Genomic DNA, 19394 nt, shown 5'->3' on the forward strand with positions numbered 1-19394 from the left:
GATTTGAGCATAAAATCTAGGCTGACACTCCAGTGCAGTACTGAAGTCTTTCGGATGAGATGTTAAACCAAGGCCCCGTCTGCCCCCTCAGGTGGATGTAAAAGATCCTGTGGCACTATTTTGAAGAAGAGCAGGGGAGTTCTCCCTGGTGCCGTGGCCAATATTTATCCCTCAACCAACATCACTAAAAAAAAAACAGATTATCCGGTCATTATCACATTGCTGCATGTGGGACCTTTCTGTGGGTAAATTGGCTGCCGCGTTTCCTGCATTACAACAGTGACTTTATTGGCTGGGAAGCACTTTGGGACGCCCTGAGGTCGTGAAAGGCGCTATATAAATGCAAGTCTTTTTTCTTCTTTCCTGCAGCAATAGGATTACCAACTCTGATTGGCCATATTCCTGGAGGTTTCATCACGACCTCCAACCGCCCTGCCCAATCAATCAGCCATTTTTCCCCTTCTCCATTATTTTGATAACTAATAAACGAAAATGTTCAAACAAACACAGATTGTTTTTAATGCCCCTTTAATTTTTCTCCCGGGCGTTGCGCACAGCAGTGTTCAGGAGGTTAATCTTTAATTCCTGGAGACTCCAGGACAATCCCGGAGGGTTGGCAACCCTAAGTGGCACTAATGCATCCCGTGGGAGTTTTGTTCACAAAGTGCATACACAGAGTGACGCTGCTGCGTTACGGGCATCGCGGTTTAATACTTGGTTGAAACTTTCCGTTAGCTGACAGAGAGAAAGGCCTGGGAAATTCCATAAACTCCAGCCTCCGGCATCTCCGGAAGGGACAGGCCTCTGACACTGAATGTGGAAAGAGGCATTTCAAACACGTTTAAAGAAAAGCAATTCAATAGGTAAGTTGAATAATTTTCTTGTGAGCATTGTAATTTTTTTCATATCTTTATTCTGTTAGAAATCTTGGGGGTAATTTTGACTTTGTGCGATGGTATCAAACAGGTGATGGTATAAAACAGGTGATAACGAGTTGGGAGCTCGTTCTACACCTCTCCCTGATTTTTCTTTCCACTGAAGCAAAACAGGAGAGATGTAAATCGGGCTGCCAATTCACTTTTACGCCACTGCACAAAGTCTCTGATTTTCGGATGGCCGAGCGGGTGCGTTGGAGGGGGGTGGGCTCCTAAAATGAAGTAATCCCCGGAGCGGGTTCGGAGCCCGGCTCCAACCCGCTGACTTCCGGGTTCCCCAGTGACGCGTTCGGGGGCGTGCGAAGCTCCCGAATGCGGGACTCCCACCGACAATTAAAGCCGGCAGGATGCTGCTTTAGATAGTTAGTCAGATAGTTGAGGTACTTGACAGACCTCATTGACTGGAGATTTTGGCAGGGGTGCAAATTTGAAGGATCCTCAGCCTGTTTCCCGTGCTGTGGGAAACACTCCCTGTTGGAGCAGACGTGTTTCAGCCAGCAGCCAGTGGGCGATGCAAAGGATTTTTTGACAGGTGGGGGGAAAACCTCATTTATTGCAGCAGGGCACTCTGTCACTTCAGACAAAGTTTTGGCTGCAACACCTTTGTCTTTTCACTCAAAATTCTTAATTTATACCCTAAACTCTGCTGTACATTAACCTACTTTGCGGACCCTCTCAAACTCATACCGTCAGGATGGTGAGCGCCATAACTGCATTCATCAATTTATCCTAAGACGAACAACATCACCGGCCTCGCCAGGCACGCCGTCCACTTCCGCCACATGGAGCTCCACAACACAGTGCTGCGCCACAGGCACCTGCACAAAATAGTCGTGCAACTACACATACACCCACTGTAGGGTCACCCAATGGGTGGCATCAAGTGTGGGTGTTCATGGGACTTATTACACAAGCCAGTCAAGAATGGCCAAGACATGGCAGTAGTGGTGACAAGAATATTTACTGTGCCATTAACAAAAATCAAATATAAATAAAACATGACAAATAGTCAAACACCAATGTGCATCCCCTTTGTGCTCACAAAACCTTTGCCTTATGCTTATGACTACGCCTACATGGTGCCTCTCCTGTGGCTGCAGCAGAGGTAGTGGCAGGTTGCTCTTGTTCATGCCCTGTCCGATTAGATGCTTTGGACCTACGCCCTCTGGGTTTCGGTGCCTGTGAGTGCCCCTCCAAAGACTGCTCCACCTGCACCTGTGCAGGGGCAGACTTGACCACCTGGAGAAGAGGCAGCATTGCGGGTACTGGTTGAGAGGGGAGACATGGGGGCGCTTTGAGTGGCATCTTCAATTCCATGTCCCCTTTCGCCATCTTCCCTCCCCTGGGCCAGGCCTAGCTCCTACCACTTTGCTGGACGACAGTTTGGAGGACTAGTGTGAAGCCTTGTAAGGCCAGTGCCAGAGTATCTGCCTGCCTGTTTAAGGCAGCAGAATATTGCTCACCCTGAGTCCGCAGGGCGTTGTCAGGGCCTCAGTGGATTAATTGGTGAGCCGTGCTTGAAGTTCAATGGAGGATAGCCTTCCCTCCATCGCAGACATTCTCACACTTACCAGCGACACTATCTCAGAGATGCCCTCAAGTCCCTGTGACAGTATCTCAGAGATTCCCTCCTGTACCTGTGCCACCATTCCACTCATGCGGGAGTTCGACTCCTCCATCCTCTGCGCGATTGTGGAGAGTCCGCGTGGCACCTGTTCCAGCGTCTTGCAAATGTGCTGCTGCCCCTCAATTATTCTCCTTTTCATGGATGGCCCCCAGCGTTCAGCATCTGTGTCCAGCTGAGCAGAGCCTGGAGAAGAGTGCTCCCACCGACGCGGACTCTCCACAGCTGCCCTGCCACCAGCGTCTGCTCATGCTCATGTGTGTGGTGACTCACCATGTGCGACCCCAACTAAGTGAGGACGGGGACCCCGGGGTGTGTGTATCTGCGCTGGTGGATGGCTCGCTCAGATGTGACGGTGCCCCCTCAGAGGCTGGCTAGTCCTCTGAGGAATCGCCCTCCGCCGTCACGGCGGTCGCTGAAGGCCCTGTAAGAGAACAGAAGGCAATATTAAGCATGATGACAGATGTTGAGGTGCTGGAGATGGCAAGGCATGTTAACATCATTTGCTATTGTGAGTGCTGAATGATTAAGTTCTGTCAGCGGCCGTTTGGCGGGTGGCAGTCTCGGCATCCCCGATGGACAGGCACTCGAGGGTGCGGCTCAGTTCCAGAACCTCCTGCTCCGCGTCTGTGAGGACGACTAGATGTTGCGGCCCCCCTCCGGTCCTCGCCCTCTCCCTCTCCCGTGCATTCTGGGCTCTCTTTTCCTCTCAGGGGAGAAAGTAGAGAGGCATGAGTGAGGGATGGTGACGTGGCCAACCGCTGAATGCATTGGTTTGGGTGAGGCTGACCGTGAAAGAGATGCATCAGAGGGTGAGTATGAGACAGGGCCACGACATTGTATAAGGATTGGGTTGAGTGGTAGTGGTGGGATGAGTACTGGGGAGGTGAGTAAGTGCAGGTAAGTTGAGGATGAGGTTTGAGTGGGTGTGAGGAATGATGTGATAGAGTAATGTTGGCAGTGCAGAAGGAGTTGTGGGGTGGGGGCGGTGACGTGGAAGACGGGGTGTAGTAGAATGAGTAAGTGTGCTCACTTTGGCTGACCCAGTTAGGTCATTGAAGCGCTTCCTGTGCTGGATCCAGGTGCGGGAGATGTTGCTGCTGCTGGTGATCTCCTCTGCCACCTCGAGCCAGGCCTTCTTGGTGGCAGAGACAGGCCACTTCCTCCCGTCCGCCGGGTAGAAAATATCCATCCTCCTCCTCACCCCATCCAGCAGGAACTGGAGTGAGGCATCAGTAAATCTGGGAGCAGCCTTTCCTCTGGGCTGCTCCATTATGTAATTTTGGTTGTTTGCTCCAGGAGCAGCAATGGAGGACTGCCCCTTTAAATGGGGCTCCTCCAGCTGATAGCCTGTGATGCGGGTGCGCAGTCCGCCCGCTGCGCAGGTTAACGACAGGAAACCCGAAAGCATGTCAAGTGGCTTCAATTTACCCGCGATCGCGTGGGGTACGGACGGATTTTACTGGGCGGGTTACCCACGTGCCCAGTTGCCCTCCCCGCTGCCATCCCACCTCCCTGGTAATATCGGGGCCACCATCTTCCCCCCTTATTTCCAGCGCTGAGTCCTCAGCTTAGTGAGAAAGCAATATTGACAGTCAAAAAAATGTTTTGAGTGATTTCATTAATTTGACTCTTTTTTTTGTTGTTAGCTTTTGCTGGCTGGATTGGTTCTCTTGTTATGCCCTCAGTATTTTCTCATCGGTGGGTTAGCCATCCGCTTCTGCTGCGTTTCATTGGTCTGTTGCCGACCTCTCAGTTGTGACTTGTCGCTGTTTTATATAACTTTGAACCAACCGGGCAAGTTTGATGCAGACTTTGCAAACGGAAAAGTGTAATGCCCAAGTGTGTCACCTGAAGTGTGACAGACTGAATGTGTGCTCGACAGAATGTTTTATACACACAAAGTGTATCGTTATATAATGTACACAAGGAGACCATAACCCAATAAAAACTGAGCACATTGTAAATCTGTCTGTTCTGGTCTATTGTCATAATATTGGAATACATCCTCCCCAGGTTAATGTCAGTACAGGACAACCTGATCTCTAGTAAAACTCACAGTGGGAAAGTTATGGTAATTGTAAGGACGAAAAAAATATATCAATATGTTGTGTTCAAGATGGCAGTACATTCTGAGACACAGCTAACCTTTATAAAGTGCTCAGGTTTCATTTTTGTGCCTTATGACATCACCTCAACCTATTAAATGCGAATACTAGGATATAACATGCTCCTATCCTCGCTTAAGTTCTACATAAAAGGAACATTTCACAGTGGCAGGAGGAAGTGGAAGTGAAATAGTTTCGTAATGAGATTTGTAAAATCTGTCCCTCTGCGCAGTGTGGCAAACTACTTTCACATAATTAACATTGTTACAGGATGAATATTGACTTCAGAACCTGACAGGAATAGTCTTAAAATATCTGTTTAGAGAAAACTGGTTGGACCTTATCCTTTTCATTAGAATCCTAGGTATTCATTCATATCCGTTCTCCATTGGAATAAAGGGCATTGAACAGGAGACATCCATGTTAGTCCATGTTAGTCCAGCCCACTAACAAACAACACATGAGCTGTGAATAGCAGGGGGCAGTGGACTACATGGGAACGGCTCCGTTCCCACCCACCGTAAACTTGAGCTTATCCAAAACTCTGCTGCCTGGATCCTAACTCACACCAAGTCCCGTTCACCAATCACGCCCTGTGCTCGCTGACCTACACCGGTCCGGCAGAGCCTCGTTTTTAACATTCACATCCTGGTTTTCGAATCCCTTCGTGGCCTCGCCCCTCCCTCTCTCTGCAACCTCCTCCAGCCCTACAACCCTCTGAGATCTCTGCGCTCCTCCAATTCTTGCCTCTTGCGCATCTCCCATTTTCATTGCTCCACCATTGGCGGCCGTGCCTTCAACTGCCTGGGCCCGAAGGCCTGGAATTCCCTCCCGAAACTTCTCCGGCTCTCGACCCCTCTCTCCCCCTTTAAGACGCTCCTTAAAACCTACCTCTTTGACCGAGCTTTTGGTCACCTGCCCTGATATCTCCTTACGTGGCTCCATGTCACATTTTGTTTGTTAACCCTCCTGTGAAGTGTCTTGGGACATTTTACTATGTTAAAAGCGCTATATAAATGCAAGTTGTTGATGGGAAGCATACCCAACCTCCTTGCACTTACCTCATTCAGCACCATGTCCAACACACCAGACATCAGACAGTGTGTTCCACAGTTGTGCTGCTTTATCACTCGCCACAGATTGTGTTTCCTGCCTGCTTGTTTATTTTGGCAGCCACTAGGTTTTTTTGAGTGCCATCTTTTTTTTTGCCCCGTCAACTTTTGCCTCCATACGTGCCGTCGCTCACCTTTAAACGGCCACACCGCTTTAGATTTTAGAGCAGCAAGCCAAGAGCTGCTGACATGCTGTTTCCCGTCCCCCCTTTTGGGAGCTCCGAGAACCGTGCCCAAAGTGGGCCGAGGAATACTCTGAATAAGTAATTAGGTGCAGACCACAGAGAATTAGTCGCGGTGTGGCGTGAATCATCTGAGCACGCACAGACTCCCCACAGCAACTTTCCCCTAAAACTTGCTCTTCTTTTGACTGTATAGTTGGTTCTGTTACAATGTCGGCAGAGTGTCGCAGCTTATCTGTGCCAGAAATACAGTAATCGCACATTTCTCCTGTAGAAGCTTTGGGTGTGACTGCAGCGTAGAATTATCTTTAATTGCCAAGGAGCTATGGAGGCTGGGGGTCAATTGAAAATTTCAAAACTGAGAATGATAGATTTTCGTTAGGAAAGGGTATTAAAGATTATGTAACCAATGTGGGTAGATGGAGTTAAGATACAGATCATCCATGATCTAATTGAATGGCGGAACAGACTCGAGGGGCTGAATGGCCTCCTCCTGTTCCTTCCTATGTTCCTATTTCTGTCTCCATGCAAGGGTACAAATGATACGATGTGGTGATGTTACACTCAAGAGGGGAAATGTCCACCTCTGTACTGTTGCTTCAGACCCAACATCTCTCCTAGGGTCAGGGAGCATCAGGGCGTTATGGTCACGTTACTGGATCCACCCAAGGATGGAGCAAAGCTTCTCTCTCTCTCTCTCTCTCTCTCTCTCTTTCTTTCGCTCTATCACTTTCCTCCTCTCTTTTTCACTTTCTCTCTCTTTCTCTCAGTTCTTCGCTGTTGCTTTCTCGTTTTTCTTTCGGTGGGTTAGCTGGGATGGGGAACATGGAGATCTTGTCGGAGTTCAATGGAAATAAACAGAGGCAGTGTTGGATGCGCTCGCAGCTGTGATTGCAGGAGTCTGGTGTGAGACAAATTGTAACCAAGAGCAAAAGTCCCCAGTCTAATGGAGAGGCGAACTACTTTCTGGGTGAGGAGGAGAGTACGGAAATTTGAAGAGGAGGAATGGTTAGTGTCTTTCACCACTGATGCACCATAGGAGACCATGGTCTCTTCGGGTTAGCCTCATGGATTTAGGGAGGGATTTCTTTGAGTTTTTCTTGAAATTGGTCTGGTGGATGAGACAGGTGTTGGATGGGTTTCATGCTCTTCTCACCCTGAAGTGCATCAGTGTTTGCAAGGGGTCCCCACACAGACTGAAAAACCACTAACAGCGAGAGGAAGTGCATGAGTTACAGTTGTATTTTTTGCCAATGTAGCAAACATGAAATCGCTTGAGAACAAAAGTCAATTTTTATTTTCTGTTCCGTTCGAGAAATTTCCTGTTTATTGCTTTTCATTTAAGTTTTAACCTCCCCCACCCCCCTTGCTAAGTTTAATTGCTGACTTGCAGAAACTGCTTTCCCCCATAGGAATAATTTACATCTCCATAAATGCGGGGGAAGATTTTCTCTGTGTGTAATAGAACTGCAAACCAGTTTTTAATAACAGGTTCACGGTGCAATTACTCAAAGAAAGCAGAGGGAATTTCTTCTGTGAAAACTATTTTTTGTTCCTTGGTCCACTATCTCAGGTTGTCCAAGTGAAGCAATGACACAAGGCCAACAAGCATTCAAATAACTTGACTCAAGACCACTGGCTCTCTCCGCACATCCCGTGCAACCAATGAGAACCTCGAGGTAAACTTGCCGGATTCACTAAATGCCAACATCCAGGAAAAAAAGGTCACGGATGAGGCGTTAAACCCAGGCCCCCGTCTGCCCTCTCAGGTGGATGTAAAAGATCCCATGGCACTATTCGAAGAAGAGCAGAGAAGCAGTGTCCTGGCCAATATTTATCCCTGAACCAACATCACTTTTTTAAAAAACAGATTATCTGGTCATTTCCTCACATTGCTGTTTGTGGGAGCTTGCTGTGCACAAATTGACTGCCGCATTTCCCACATTACTACAGTGACTACACTTCAAAAGTACTTTATTGGCTGTAAAGTGCTTTGGGACGTCCTAAGGTCGCTATATAAATGCAAGTCTTTCTTATTTGTCAACTGCAGATAGGGGGAGGGATGGCGAGGGCTGTTGGCCGGCTTAAAGAGAAGGCAAATGATCCTAAAAACACAGCTGCTTTTTAAAAAAACTTATTCTTGGGATGTGGGCAACACTGGCAGGGTGGTATTGCCCATCCCTTGTTGCCCTGAGAGACATTAAGAGACAACCAGATCTAGAGCCATATATCAGCCAGACCAGGGAGGGGTGGCAGGGTCCCCCTTGCCCTGAAGGACATTTGTGAAACTGTTGGGTTTTTAAGACAATCCAGCAGGTTTCATGGTCATTCCTTCGGGCTACTTGGGTCCTGGTTATGGGGGTGTGGGGGGGGGCGTGGAGGTGGGGGAGGGTGGAGATCCAGCATGGACCAGGCCTGCTTTTGTGTCATTGAAGGGGGGGTGGGATCCACGCAGGATGACAGGCCCAGTGGTGCTAGCCCAAAAATTACCAAATTTATTAAAATCAATTTCACAACTTGCCTTCATGGTTCCACATGTCAGATTCCACATGTACGCTGATGACACCCAGTTCTACCTCACCACCACCTCTCTCGACCCCTCCACTTGTTACACCGCTTGTCCGACAGCAAAAAATTTCCTCCAATTAAATATTGGGAAGACCGAAGCCTTTGGTCCCCTCCGCAAATTCTTTTGCCTAGCCACCAACTCCATCCCTGTCCCTGGCCACTGTCTGAGGCTGAACCAGATCACTAGCAACCTTGGCATTCTATTTGACCCTGAGATGAACATCGGGCCACATATCCGCTCCATCACCAAGACCACCTACTTCCACCTCCATAACATCGTCCGTCTCCGCCCCCGCCTCAGCTCATCTACTACTGAAACCCTCATCCATGCCTTTGTTACCTCTATTCCAATGCTCTCTTGGCCGGCCTCCCATCTTCCACCCTCCATAAACTTAAGCTCATCCAAAACTCTGCTGCCCCGTATCCTAACTCGCACCGAGTCCCATTCTCCCATCACCCCTGTGCTCACTGACCAACATTGGCTCCTGGTCCGGGAACGCCTCGATTTTAAAATTCTCATCCTTGTTTTCAAATCCCTCCCTGGCCTCGCCCCTCCCTATCTCTGTAACCTCCTCCAGCCCTACAACCCTCCGCGATGTCTGCGCTCCTCCAATTCTTGCCTCTTGCGCATCCCCGATTTTAATCGCTCTGCCATTGGCGGCCGTGCCTTCAGCTGTCTAGGTCATAAGCTCTGGAATTCCCTCCCTAAGCCTCTCTGCCTCTCTCCTCCTTTAAGAAGCTCCTTAAAACCTACCTCTTCAACCAAGCCTTTTGTCACCTGTCCTAATATCTCCTTATGTGGCTTGGTGTAAAATTTTGTTTAATGATTACTCCTGTGAAGCGCCTTGGGACGTTTTACTATGTTAAAGGCACTACGTAAATGCAAGTTGTTGTTGTGGTGGTTGTATGGTTGTTGGCCTGGTACTTTAATCACTAGGCTGCTGCACCCATTTGAAAGAGCGGTATGTTTTTGCCCAAGAGAAAGTTGATTTCTACAATCAAGTCAGTAAATCTATCTGTCAGTCTCTGTATTAAAAGTTTTGGGACTTCCTGTTTGTGTCACACTTACTTCCTGTGTCACAATTTTGGTGTCACACCACTTCCATTACACCTCCAGAGTGTCACAGCTTCAGCTGACACTCATTGATATATTTAGCTTTCAGTCCTTCACAGTGCCTCTCACCAACACTGTGTTCATTCCCCAGTGCCGGCTCGTCATCCCTGACCAGGTCCCCTCCCACTCCTAGATACTGGGCCTGTCATCCTGCGCGAATCTCAACCCCCCCCCACCTTTCGATGACCCAAAAGCTGGCCTGTGGTCCATGCCGGATCTCCACCACCCACCCACCCCCCGTAACTGGGAGCAAAGAGGTCCTATTTTTCTTCTTAGTGAGCACAGCAAGTTTACTTTGGGATTTTTGGCTGGCTGCAGGAGATGTGTGTCGGGAGCCAGCAGCATCAGCAGGCGTTTCTCCCAGTAGAAAGACAGCTCTCCCAGTGTCAGCGTTAGACTTGTTCATCCACAATTCAGCACAAACTTTCATTCAATCGAGCCTTAAGGATGTTTAATGCAAGGGGAGGGGTGAACTTCCTTGGGGTTTCTCCAGCTCCGTCACCAAAACTTCGACTCAAGTTTGGCGGAATCCCTGTTGATGCGTGTAAGCGGGGTTTCCCACAGTTACGGCAATGGAGATGGGGATGCCCTGAGGAAGTTCACCCCGATGGATTGTGTTACGCTTGTGCCTTTCTGACACATTCCTGGGGTTGGGCACAGGGAATTTCATTGTCTGCCTGCTTGATGCCGTTCCTCACCTCCAACTGCTTGATGTTGTAGCTGGTGCATGGAGATGGAAAAATGTTCCTTTCACCAGCACCGACACGTTGAAGGCATCTTATTTGAAGTACTGTAGAGGGAGCTTTATTCTGTATCTAGACTGCGATATATCTGACCTGGGAGTGCTTCATTAGTACTGTTCCACAGCACAACAACAACTTGCATTTATATAGCACCTTTAACGTAGTAAATCATCCCAAAACCGCATCACAGGAGCGGAATCAGACAAAAATTGACACTGAGCCAAAGAGGGAGGCATTAAGACAAGTGACCAAAAGCTTGGTCAAAGAGAGAGGTTTTAAGGAGCCTCTTCAAGCTTTGCATGTTGATGAGCATAAAAATTCAACCGATCTTGTTTTAAATTGTGCTGCAGTAAATCGAATATCCATTGCTTCATACACTTTGCTCCACTGCAGTCATTTTTGTTTGTTTTGAAGGGTCCCATAATACAAATGCAGGTTGGTGCAGTGTCCCCATGCACTCAGTGAACTCTTTCTGCCCACACTATTACTGGATATCCAACTATATTGCACAATGCTAATGCAAGACAACACTCTTTTCACTTTCTCCGTAAATTGGACGTGGTTGTCATGGCCTGCCATTATAACTGAAGCTTTGTCATACTCCTTTGATACTTAACACAAAAGCATACAGTTCAGTCAAACGATTTCATTGAGTCTATTTATGAGGAGAAGAATACGATCCTGCAATTGACGGATTTTCAGCAATCCGAGAACTTGGTGTAACAGTTGCTCAATTCTGCTTGAGATGAATAATACATTGAGAAGGTCAGTTGCTTTGGCTTGTGTGACCCGGTGTTAGTCACGACCAGAGGATGCCCTCTGCACGGCTTTAGCCTGTGTGCAGTGTCGTCCTTGACTCTGTCGTCTTCCAGAAGAAGAATTGCGGTCTTTATGGCATGGCAGTGATGTTGCCCATTTGCTAAGTTGGGAACAATGACAAGCAAATAAATCCTATGGTACATGAGAGGACAAAACTCTTGTTTTACAAAAACATCAAAAGTAAGTCCTCACTCCGTCCACCATCATTGCTCTGAGTTTGCCGGACAATAATATGATCATGACCATGAATGGATATTAACGGAGCTTTTATCTATCGAGACCATGCCTATCATAGAAGGATTCTATTGTTAAATAACATGGTATATGTAACAATGCTCCACAAGTAATTTATTATGTGAAGCAATTGCAATGATGTGATAAAGGATTGTATAAAAGCAGGTCGTCCTCCTTCCTTCTTTAATTACTGCTTTCATCACTTCTTTCCTTAATTACTGCTTTCATTACTTTCCTTAATTACTGTTTTAATTACTTCATTCCTTAATCACTGCTTTCATTACTTTCCTTAATTACTGCTTTCATTACTTCATTCCTTAATTACTGCTTTAATTACTTCATTCCTTAATTACTGCTTTCATTACTTTCCTTAATTACTGCTTTCATTACTTAATTCCTTAATTACTGCTTTCATTACTTTCCTTAATTACTGCTTTCATTACTTTCCTTAATTACTGCTTTAATTACTTCATTCCTTAATTACTGCTTTAATTACTTCATTCCTTAATTACTGCTTTCATTACTTACTACCTTAACTACTGCTCTCATTACTTCAATCAGTAATTATTTCTTTAATTACTTCAATCCTGAATTACGTTTTTCATTTCTTCATTCCTTCCTCTATTTATTTCGTTTTTTTCTCCGAAGGATCCTAGATAATGCTCTTTCACAATAAATTCGTTGCGTCCCCGGAACCTGGCAGTTCTCTTCAGTGCTGTGTCTTCAGAATCCGCCTCTCCATTCAGAGAGGGGTGAAGAACACTCCCATCTCAGGAGCCCGGCAAGAAAACGACGAGTATTTGTATATCTGAAACTTTCCTGTTTAAAACAAAAGTGGTAGCCACTGGGGACAAACAGTAAAAAAAAAAGAACACATACCTTACCTTACAAAGGAAAGCATGAGGAATCTACTGAAAGGAATTGGGACTTTGGAAAATGTTTGACAATAAGCCAGGGAGCTGTGACGCCTGCTGATTTCAGGCGTCAGCTTCAGAAGCTGAGGCTGAAATTTGAACGCCAAAACCTGGCTTCACAAGTGAAAGTGTTATGGGAGACTGTCACTCGTAAATCAGTCCATCCAACCCACCCAGCGTGTCATTGGGAACCCAGGAGCCCACAGAACGAGAGAAGACCATTGCGCCCCATCTGACCAGTCCCAATATTGACAGAATGTCGCACTCTGGGCTATTTTCTCCGACCTGCACTCTCCCCACACCGTGCGTGTTATTAACCTGTTTGGGTTAATGCGTGCAGCAAGAAAGCACACAGAGGAGTTTAGTCCGAACCTGTTAAGCGTTTGTATGAGAACAGTAGCAGTCGGAAAATATACCTCTGTATTTCTTGTAGCCCCCCCTCAATTGCGTTTCTTGCCAAATAAACTATCCAGGCTTCTCTTGAATTTGTCCTTTTAAATTGTTTGTAAACAATTTCAGAATTTTGTGTTGTGTTGGACACTCAATAAGTCCAGGAAGATGAGTCGGTTGAAATCCCGTGCACATCTCTCCCAAACCTGGATGATTCTTTGTCTAAATTGTTTTTAGTGCCAATGGCATTAGTACAAAACCAATATTGTAGCAATGCAAAATCTGTCAAAGCAGGTTTGACAGGACAATGGGGGTAATTTGACTTTGTACGATGTGTAAAACGGACGACAGCGAATCGGCAGCCCGTTTTACGTCTCTCCCCGATTGACTTCAGTGGAAATAGAGAAGTAAAACGAGCTGCCGACTCACTATCGCCGGTTTTACACAATCGCACAGAGTCCAGATTACCCTCTATGTGTGTGCATTTGTTTGTACGACCGGTGTCATCTTTTTGCCCCTTCAGCCCACTTACACAAAACAGCTAATTTAGTCCAAAGTCCAAAGCGTTCAAAATGATGAGGGGTTTTGATCGAGTAAATAGGAAGACACTGTTTCCACTGGCAGGAGGGCGGCCGGTAACCGGAGGGCACAGATTTTAGGTATTTGGCAAAAGAACCAGAGGGGGAGATGAGATTTTTTTTTGCGCAGCGAGTTGTGATGATCTGGAATTCGCTGTCTGAAAGGGCGGTGGAAGCAGATTCAATAATAACTTTCAAATGGGAATTGGCTAAATACTTGAAGGGGGAAAAGTTTGCAGGGCTATGGGGAAATAGCAGGCGAGTGGCACTAATCGGATACCTCTTTCAAAGAGCCAGCACAGGCACGATGGGCCGAATGGCCTCCTTCTCTGCTGTATGGTTCTGTGACTAACCTTGTATTATCTTCATTGCAGGCAACAACTACTGTGCTTGTAAGTATTTTGGATGAGAATGACAATCATCCTGCATTTCGGCAACAACAATATGATATCACCTTGGATGAAGGGCCGTCAACCTTGAATTCTTTCAATATAATGGTCAATGCAACAGATCAAGATGAAGGCCCCAATGGAACCATCACCTACACCATTTTGGAAGGGAATATCGACGACACGTTTACTATCCACAGTGTCACGGTGAGTATTAAAGGTTACAATTGGAATTCCCTTTGCACTCAGGAAGAGTTAGAGATGTGACTTTGTCATGTTGTGAGAGGGGGGGGGGTGGAGAATTACCAGCGACACCATGCGTAGACATGAAGACTTCCGCTGTTCAGCACTTTTATCCAAATTGTAAACATGTTCTATCAGAAAGAAAGACTTGTATTTATGTAGTGCCTTATCACAAAGTGTTTCAGATACAGTGATTCACTCTGAAGTGCAGCGACTGCTCTTACGCAGGTAATGACAACAGCCCTTCACACAGCAAGATCCCACTGACAGCAATAAGATGAATGATCAATTAATGTATTTTTGATGGTTTGGTTAGAGGAGGAATGTTGAGCAGAGGCGTTTGGAGAGCTCCCTGCTATTCCCCAAGTAGTAGACCTTCAACATCCATTTAAGCCACTTGGAACAGAGCCATGGTTTCAAATCTCATCCGAAGGGAAGCACCTCCAGCAATGCAGCATTCCCTCGATTCTGCACCGGATTGTTATCGCAGATTATGCGGCCGAACTTTCTCGGCCATTCCACTGGACCTCCGCCGTAACTCCGGCAGGAATCTGGCAGAGTGGCTGGGGAGAAGGCCGGGGCCTGGATATGCCATGTGACTGGTCTCTGTCAGACAGTCCATGGTCGCTCTTTCGTTGACTTGTGGTGCCCTGCAGCTGAGTCACGGCTTGCAGGCTGTGGATGCCGTTGGCTAATTTAAGGATGAGCTCATCTACCTTTCATCGAATCATAGAGTGGTTACAGGCCAGAAGGAGGACATTTGGCCCATCGAGCCCATGCTGGCTCTTTGTAAGAGCAATCCAGTTGGTTCCATTCCCCCCTTTGGAAGGCGTTTCCTCCATCAACACTCCCCTCCTCCTGGCGCTCAACCGCCCAAAGCCGTTGGCACTTCCTGGAGGTGACCGGGTTACTTAACCACTGCTCGGCACTGACCAGGTAGTGCCGTCTGCTGGTAGCAGGTTTTAACACCTAAACCTCGATATTAATGGGAAAGTTTGGGAGGGAGCCCGGTAGCGGGAGCGGTGAAGCCGGTAAGGCCTCATTTAAATAAAAATCTACAGACTCCCGCCCGACACCCGGTCAGATGGACAGCCTGGCGAGTGGGTGGGAGTAGGAATTTAGCAGCAAGAGGCCACAACCGGGGACCCGTGGGGAAAGGTCCCCGACAGTCAGTGGAAGGAGGGCTGAGGCTGGGGTCGGGTGGAGGGGGGTGGGGGGGGGGAGGAGGAGACGAGGCCCAAGGACTCCTTGAGGGATCTGGGGGTGAGGGGAGCACTCCTGCTCCTGACCCACAAGGAGTTTTAAAAGGAGCAGATCTTACCTTGGCCAGTCAGCACCCTCCCCCCGGTCTCGGATCAGTTGCCGAGCGGTCGACAGTGCGGGACTCCCCCTGACGTTCAGTTAATTCTACGTCATGGAGCCAATGATGTGATCGGTTCAAAGCGTTAACCAGGCCCCTGCCTGCCTTTTGCGGGAGCCTCGTCAATGGCCTGATTTGCGGTGGTAAACATGTAAACAGGCGGGAAGGTAACGGGTTGGAGCCGGGAGGTAGAATTTTAAAATGTTAATCCCTCCCACTCACCATTCCCGCTGGGCGAAGGGGTTAAAACCAGGGCCCTGATCTGACCTGAAAGGTCCTTCATTTATAGACACTATTTTCAGACTTAAGTTATACTGCAGGCACCATTCTACACATTGGGTGCATGTGCTGAATTCTGTTAATTTTTAACATTAGGAGAGCAGGTGGAAATGTCCATTCTCTTATCCCATTTAGAAGATTCTATACAAGTTTTAAAAGTTCCTAGAATGTCCAAAGGACTATATGGACGTAGAATAAATGCAGTTGTATTCATTCCTTGTTTTAGGGTCGGATCACGGCAGTAAAGGAATTGGACTTTGAGATATGCCACGGCCGCTACACACTCATCATTACAGCCACTGACCAGTGCCCAAATCCAGTGCGTCGCCTGACCTCTACTGCCACAGTAAGTGCTTCCGGGTAAAGGAAATGGCTTTTAAACAATTCATACCAAATAAATGCTTTATTGCTTTGACGTAAAACCCATGAGCTAACTGTTCATTGAGGCTAAAAGCACAACGCTGTTCAAAACCCATCCACAGACAGTCCCAGCAATTTACGTCAATCCAAACCACTGTGACCATTTGTTTTTACTAACGATCCATTTCTCTGTGTGAGTGAGTGCCAATTTCGCACCAACTTTTGGGACCTGTGGACATAAGAAACGAGAGGGCCAATACCACACCCCAGTGGGCAGCACAGTCACAGGGAGAACATGGCGGGAGTTCATGGAGACGCAGTCCACGGAAAATCCCGAGCTGCATGCCCAGGATTTCTTACCATGTGCTCCCTTCCAGTGCCACTCTCTCCACTGGGAACACAGGAGTGTAGAATAGGCCCTTAGGTGAAGACTTTACAAAGACTCCTGCAGCTGTCAGAGTGGAGACCTTCATCGCATTCGGATTCAAAAACAGGCTTCACAGAAAGTATTGTAACCCCAGTGCGTCACCCACTCCTCTAATCTAAAGCTTATTCCAAATGGGATGCATCCTTTTGGTTTATCTGGAAATGTCGTAGTCTGATGTGATTTGATGAGACGTGGCTCATGTGTCGCTGACAAAACCTTTGCTACGGTGCTGGCAAAGCTAACGCCCAACTTGGTGCCATACTGGATGGATCTCTGAGCGCAGTGCTAGAACGCCAGTGTGGCTCAGTGGGTAGCACTCTCACCTCTGAGTCAGAAGGATGTGGGTTCAAGCTCCCCTATTCCGAGACTTGAGCACATAATTTAGGCTGTTGTTCCAGTGCACTGCTGAGGGGATGCTGCACTATCAGAGGCACAGTACTTTGGATGAAACATTTACCTAAGGCTCTGTCTGCCTGTTAAGGTGGATGTGAAAGACCCTATGGCACTATTGGAAGGAGATGCAGAGAGTATCTTGGCCAGCACCCCTCTCTCAATCAACGCCACCAAAAGTAGATTTACTGGCCATTCATCTCATTGCTGTTTGTGGGGCCTTGAAGAGGCGTCAGTGGCACCTCCAGCAGTCCTTGAGTATTGCACTGGAATCGGTCGAAATCACAAGTCCCAGAATGGTGGTTGAGTTCAGAGCTTTCTGCCTTGACGTGCTAATTATTGAACCAAATTGGCACTGTAAGGAAAGGGTTAATCAGACTGTCTTGACGTCTGTTACTATTATACTGCTACTGATTTCTCAATATTAACTATTACCTTTTGCCTGCTAAGTGAGTCTCTGTTAGAAGAGTGGAAGTGTAATCATAAGACAGACTTGCTTTATTTTATATATATACATGTTTAAGATAGATGCAGTGAAAAGCAATGGTCAGTTTAGACAATGAACCAGATTAAAAGAAATCACAGGCAGAGAAGCTTTGTTCAGTCAGGCCTTGAAGATAAGGACCTGCCTGAGTGAGAGTATGGTGGCCCCAATCCTACACATCTCAGCTTCACAGGGAAGCAGGAGATGTACGACATCTAAGTGCCATTCGAGGCCGATGAAAACATATTGGGGGGAGGTACACGGGCATCATACTGCTGTATAGTTAATGGGTGAGGTTATATGTTTTGACCATCAATTCGAGAAGCTGGAGTTCCAGTTACTCCAGGGACTGCTCGTTCCTACAAGGCCACATCTGCGGATGGGATGTTGAGACGTGATGACACTCCCTGCCCCCTGATAGAGGGCCTTTGCTCATTAATGTCATCCTTTTTGGTTGTGCTCTCAGCCCAGTAAATTGATTGACAACTGTGACCAGAGTGAAACTATCAATAAGACAACGAAGTTTGGGGGAGGTGTAATTAGGTAACGCTATGGAACATGCGAATTGTCACATACAAGGGTATAAAATGTGTGTGTTGGGACAGATACTTTAGAATTCGATTTAAGGTCTGATCATCCTGAAAAACCCCAGCTCGGAACTGTGACGTGTCTGGATTCTCCGGCTAAAACCTCGCAAGGTTTTACCGTAAGTGCTGCTTAAGTGTATGTTTAATTATTGTTAATAGTAATCATTATTGTATGCTTTATAAATCTGTGAACATCTAACATTCAATGCTGTGAACCCATTATTTTGAGCATTATAAGAACACCCCTCCTCTCACTGCACTATAGATTTAATCTAACCCGCCCGATAGGTAGCTAATGGGTTTGGGTTGAGTGCTGGTTTTACATCCCTCCCGATGTTACTCTTCATTTGGTTCAGCTGTTAGCACTCCGAGGCAGAAGGTTGTGCTGAAAGACGACGCAGATTGGCTCACCTCGATTTGATGCCGCAGCCCGGATGAGGTCAGGAATTTGCCGTGTGTTAAATCACTGCTGCAAACCTGTGTCCTACCTGTCCACTACTGGCACCGCAGGTTGGTACACCACCGCACAAGACCAGAAGTGTCCAAGCTTTTAGGTTTCTTGGGTCACCTAGCTCACCATGGAGCCTTGTGGACCACACACAAAGCTTAAATCCTCGCTCCCATTAATTCCCATATACCTCAAAGCTGCAGAGACTAACCGAGTGGAATTATTGGTTGTTTAGTGTCACAGCGGCCGCTGGAAGAGCCTCCTATCGAACCTTGACCACTGACCTTTCTCTTTTCTCCTCCAGCCAATGGCAAAGTGGAAACATGGCTTTGTTTCAGTTTCTCATTGACCATAGGGATTGGCCAAAGATTGAGCTTGCCCAATCTAGCAAACTTCTGCTCTTATTTGGTTTGAGCGCACAACCCAAAATATATGAGAGACAGAGACACACTTGAGTCATTAACTGTGATCAGAGAGAAAGAACATTTCATTTCATCTTTCCAATTGGAGTGGAATTTAATGAAAACCCAATGTTCAAGACTGAGATTTAAACTGAGTCCCCCTGTAAAAATAAATGTTTACATCACAAAATTTAAATAGTAAATCTGATTTTCTCCTGTTGTAGGTAATTGTCAATGTGAATGATATCAACGATGTGACACCAAGGTTTCTTCACCTTTATGAGGGTCCATTTGACATTGCTGAGGGTCAACCAGGTCCAAGAGTGTGGACATTCCTTGCGGAAGATGAAGACTCGGGCCCGAATGGGCAAGTAGAATATAGCATCATAGCAGGAGATCTCCTTAGTAAGTTCGAGCAAAATAAGTTACACAATCTTGAACGGGTAAGGGCTAATCAACGATCTACACCCTCTATAAGAAATATTAACTTAACGGGCTCAATATAAAATAATTAAAATTTGTGGTTTCAGTTTGTGGGGTAGTTGAGGCGAATAGCATAGATGCATTTAAGGGGAAGCTGGATAAACACATGAGGGAGAAAAGAATAGAAGGTTATGCTGATAGGGTGAGATGAAGTCGGGTGGGATGAGGCTCGTGTGGAGCATGGACCTGTTGGGCCAAATGGCCTGTTTCTGCATTGTACAA

General features: G+C 46.9%; 1 protein-coding gene across 2 annotated transcripts in view; it reads left to right on the forward strand.

Annotated features, from left to right (window-relative positions):
• LOC137304018 (cadherin-23-like) overlaps window positions 1-19394 on the forward strand; it is a 223347-nt gene that overhangs the window by 143392 nt on the left and 60561 nt on the right. For both annotated transcript variants that reach the window (XM_067972416.1, XM_067972417.1), the window contains exons 15-17: window positions 13696-13917; window positions 15819-15938; window positions 18914-19094. In XM_067972416.1, the coding sequence (XP_067828517.1) occupies window positions 13696-13917; window positions 15819-15938; window positions 18914-19094 (523 nt within the window). The remainder of the gene's footprint in view (window positions 1-13695; window positions 13918-15818; window positions 15939-18913; window positions 19095-19394) is intronic.

This window comes from Heptranchias perlo, chromosome 36 (genome assembly GCF_035084215.1).
Source record: "Heptranchias perlo isolate sHepPer1 chromosome 36, sHepPer1.hap1, whole genome shotgun sequence".
NCBI classification, from domain to species: domain Eukaryota; kingdom Metazoa; phylum Chordata; class Chondrichthyes; order Hexanchiformes; family Hexanchidae; genus Heptranchias; species Heptranchias perlo.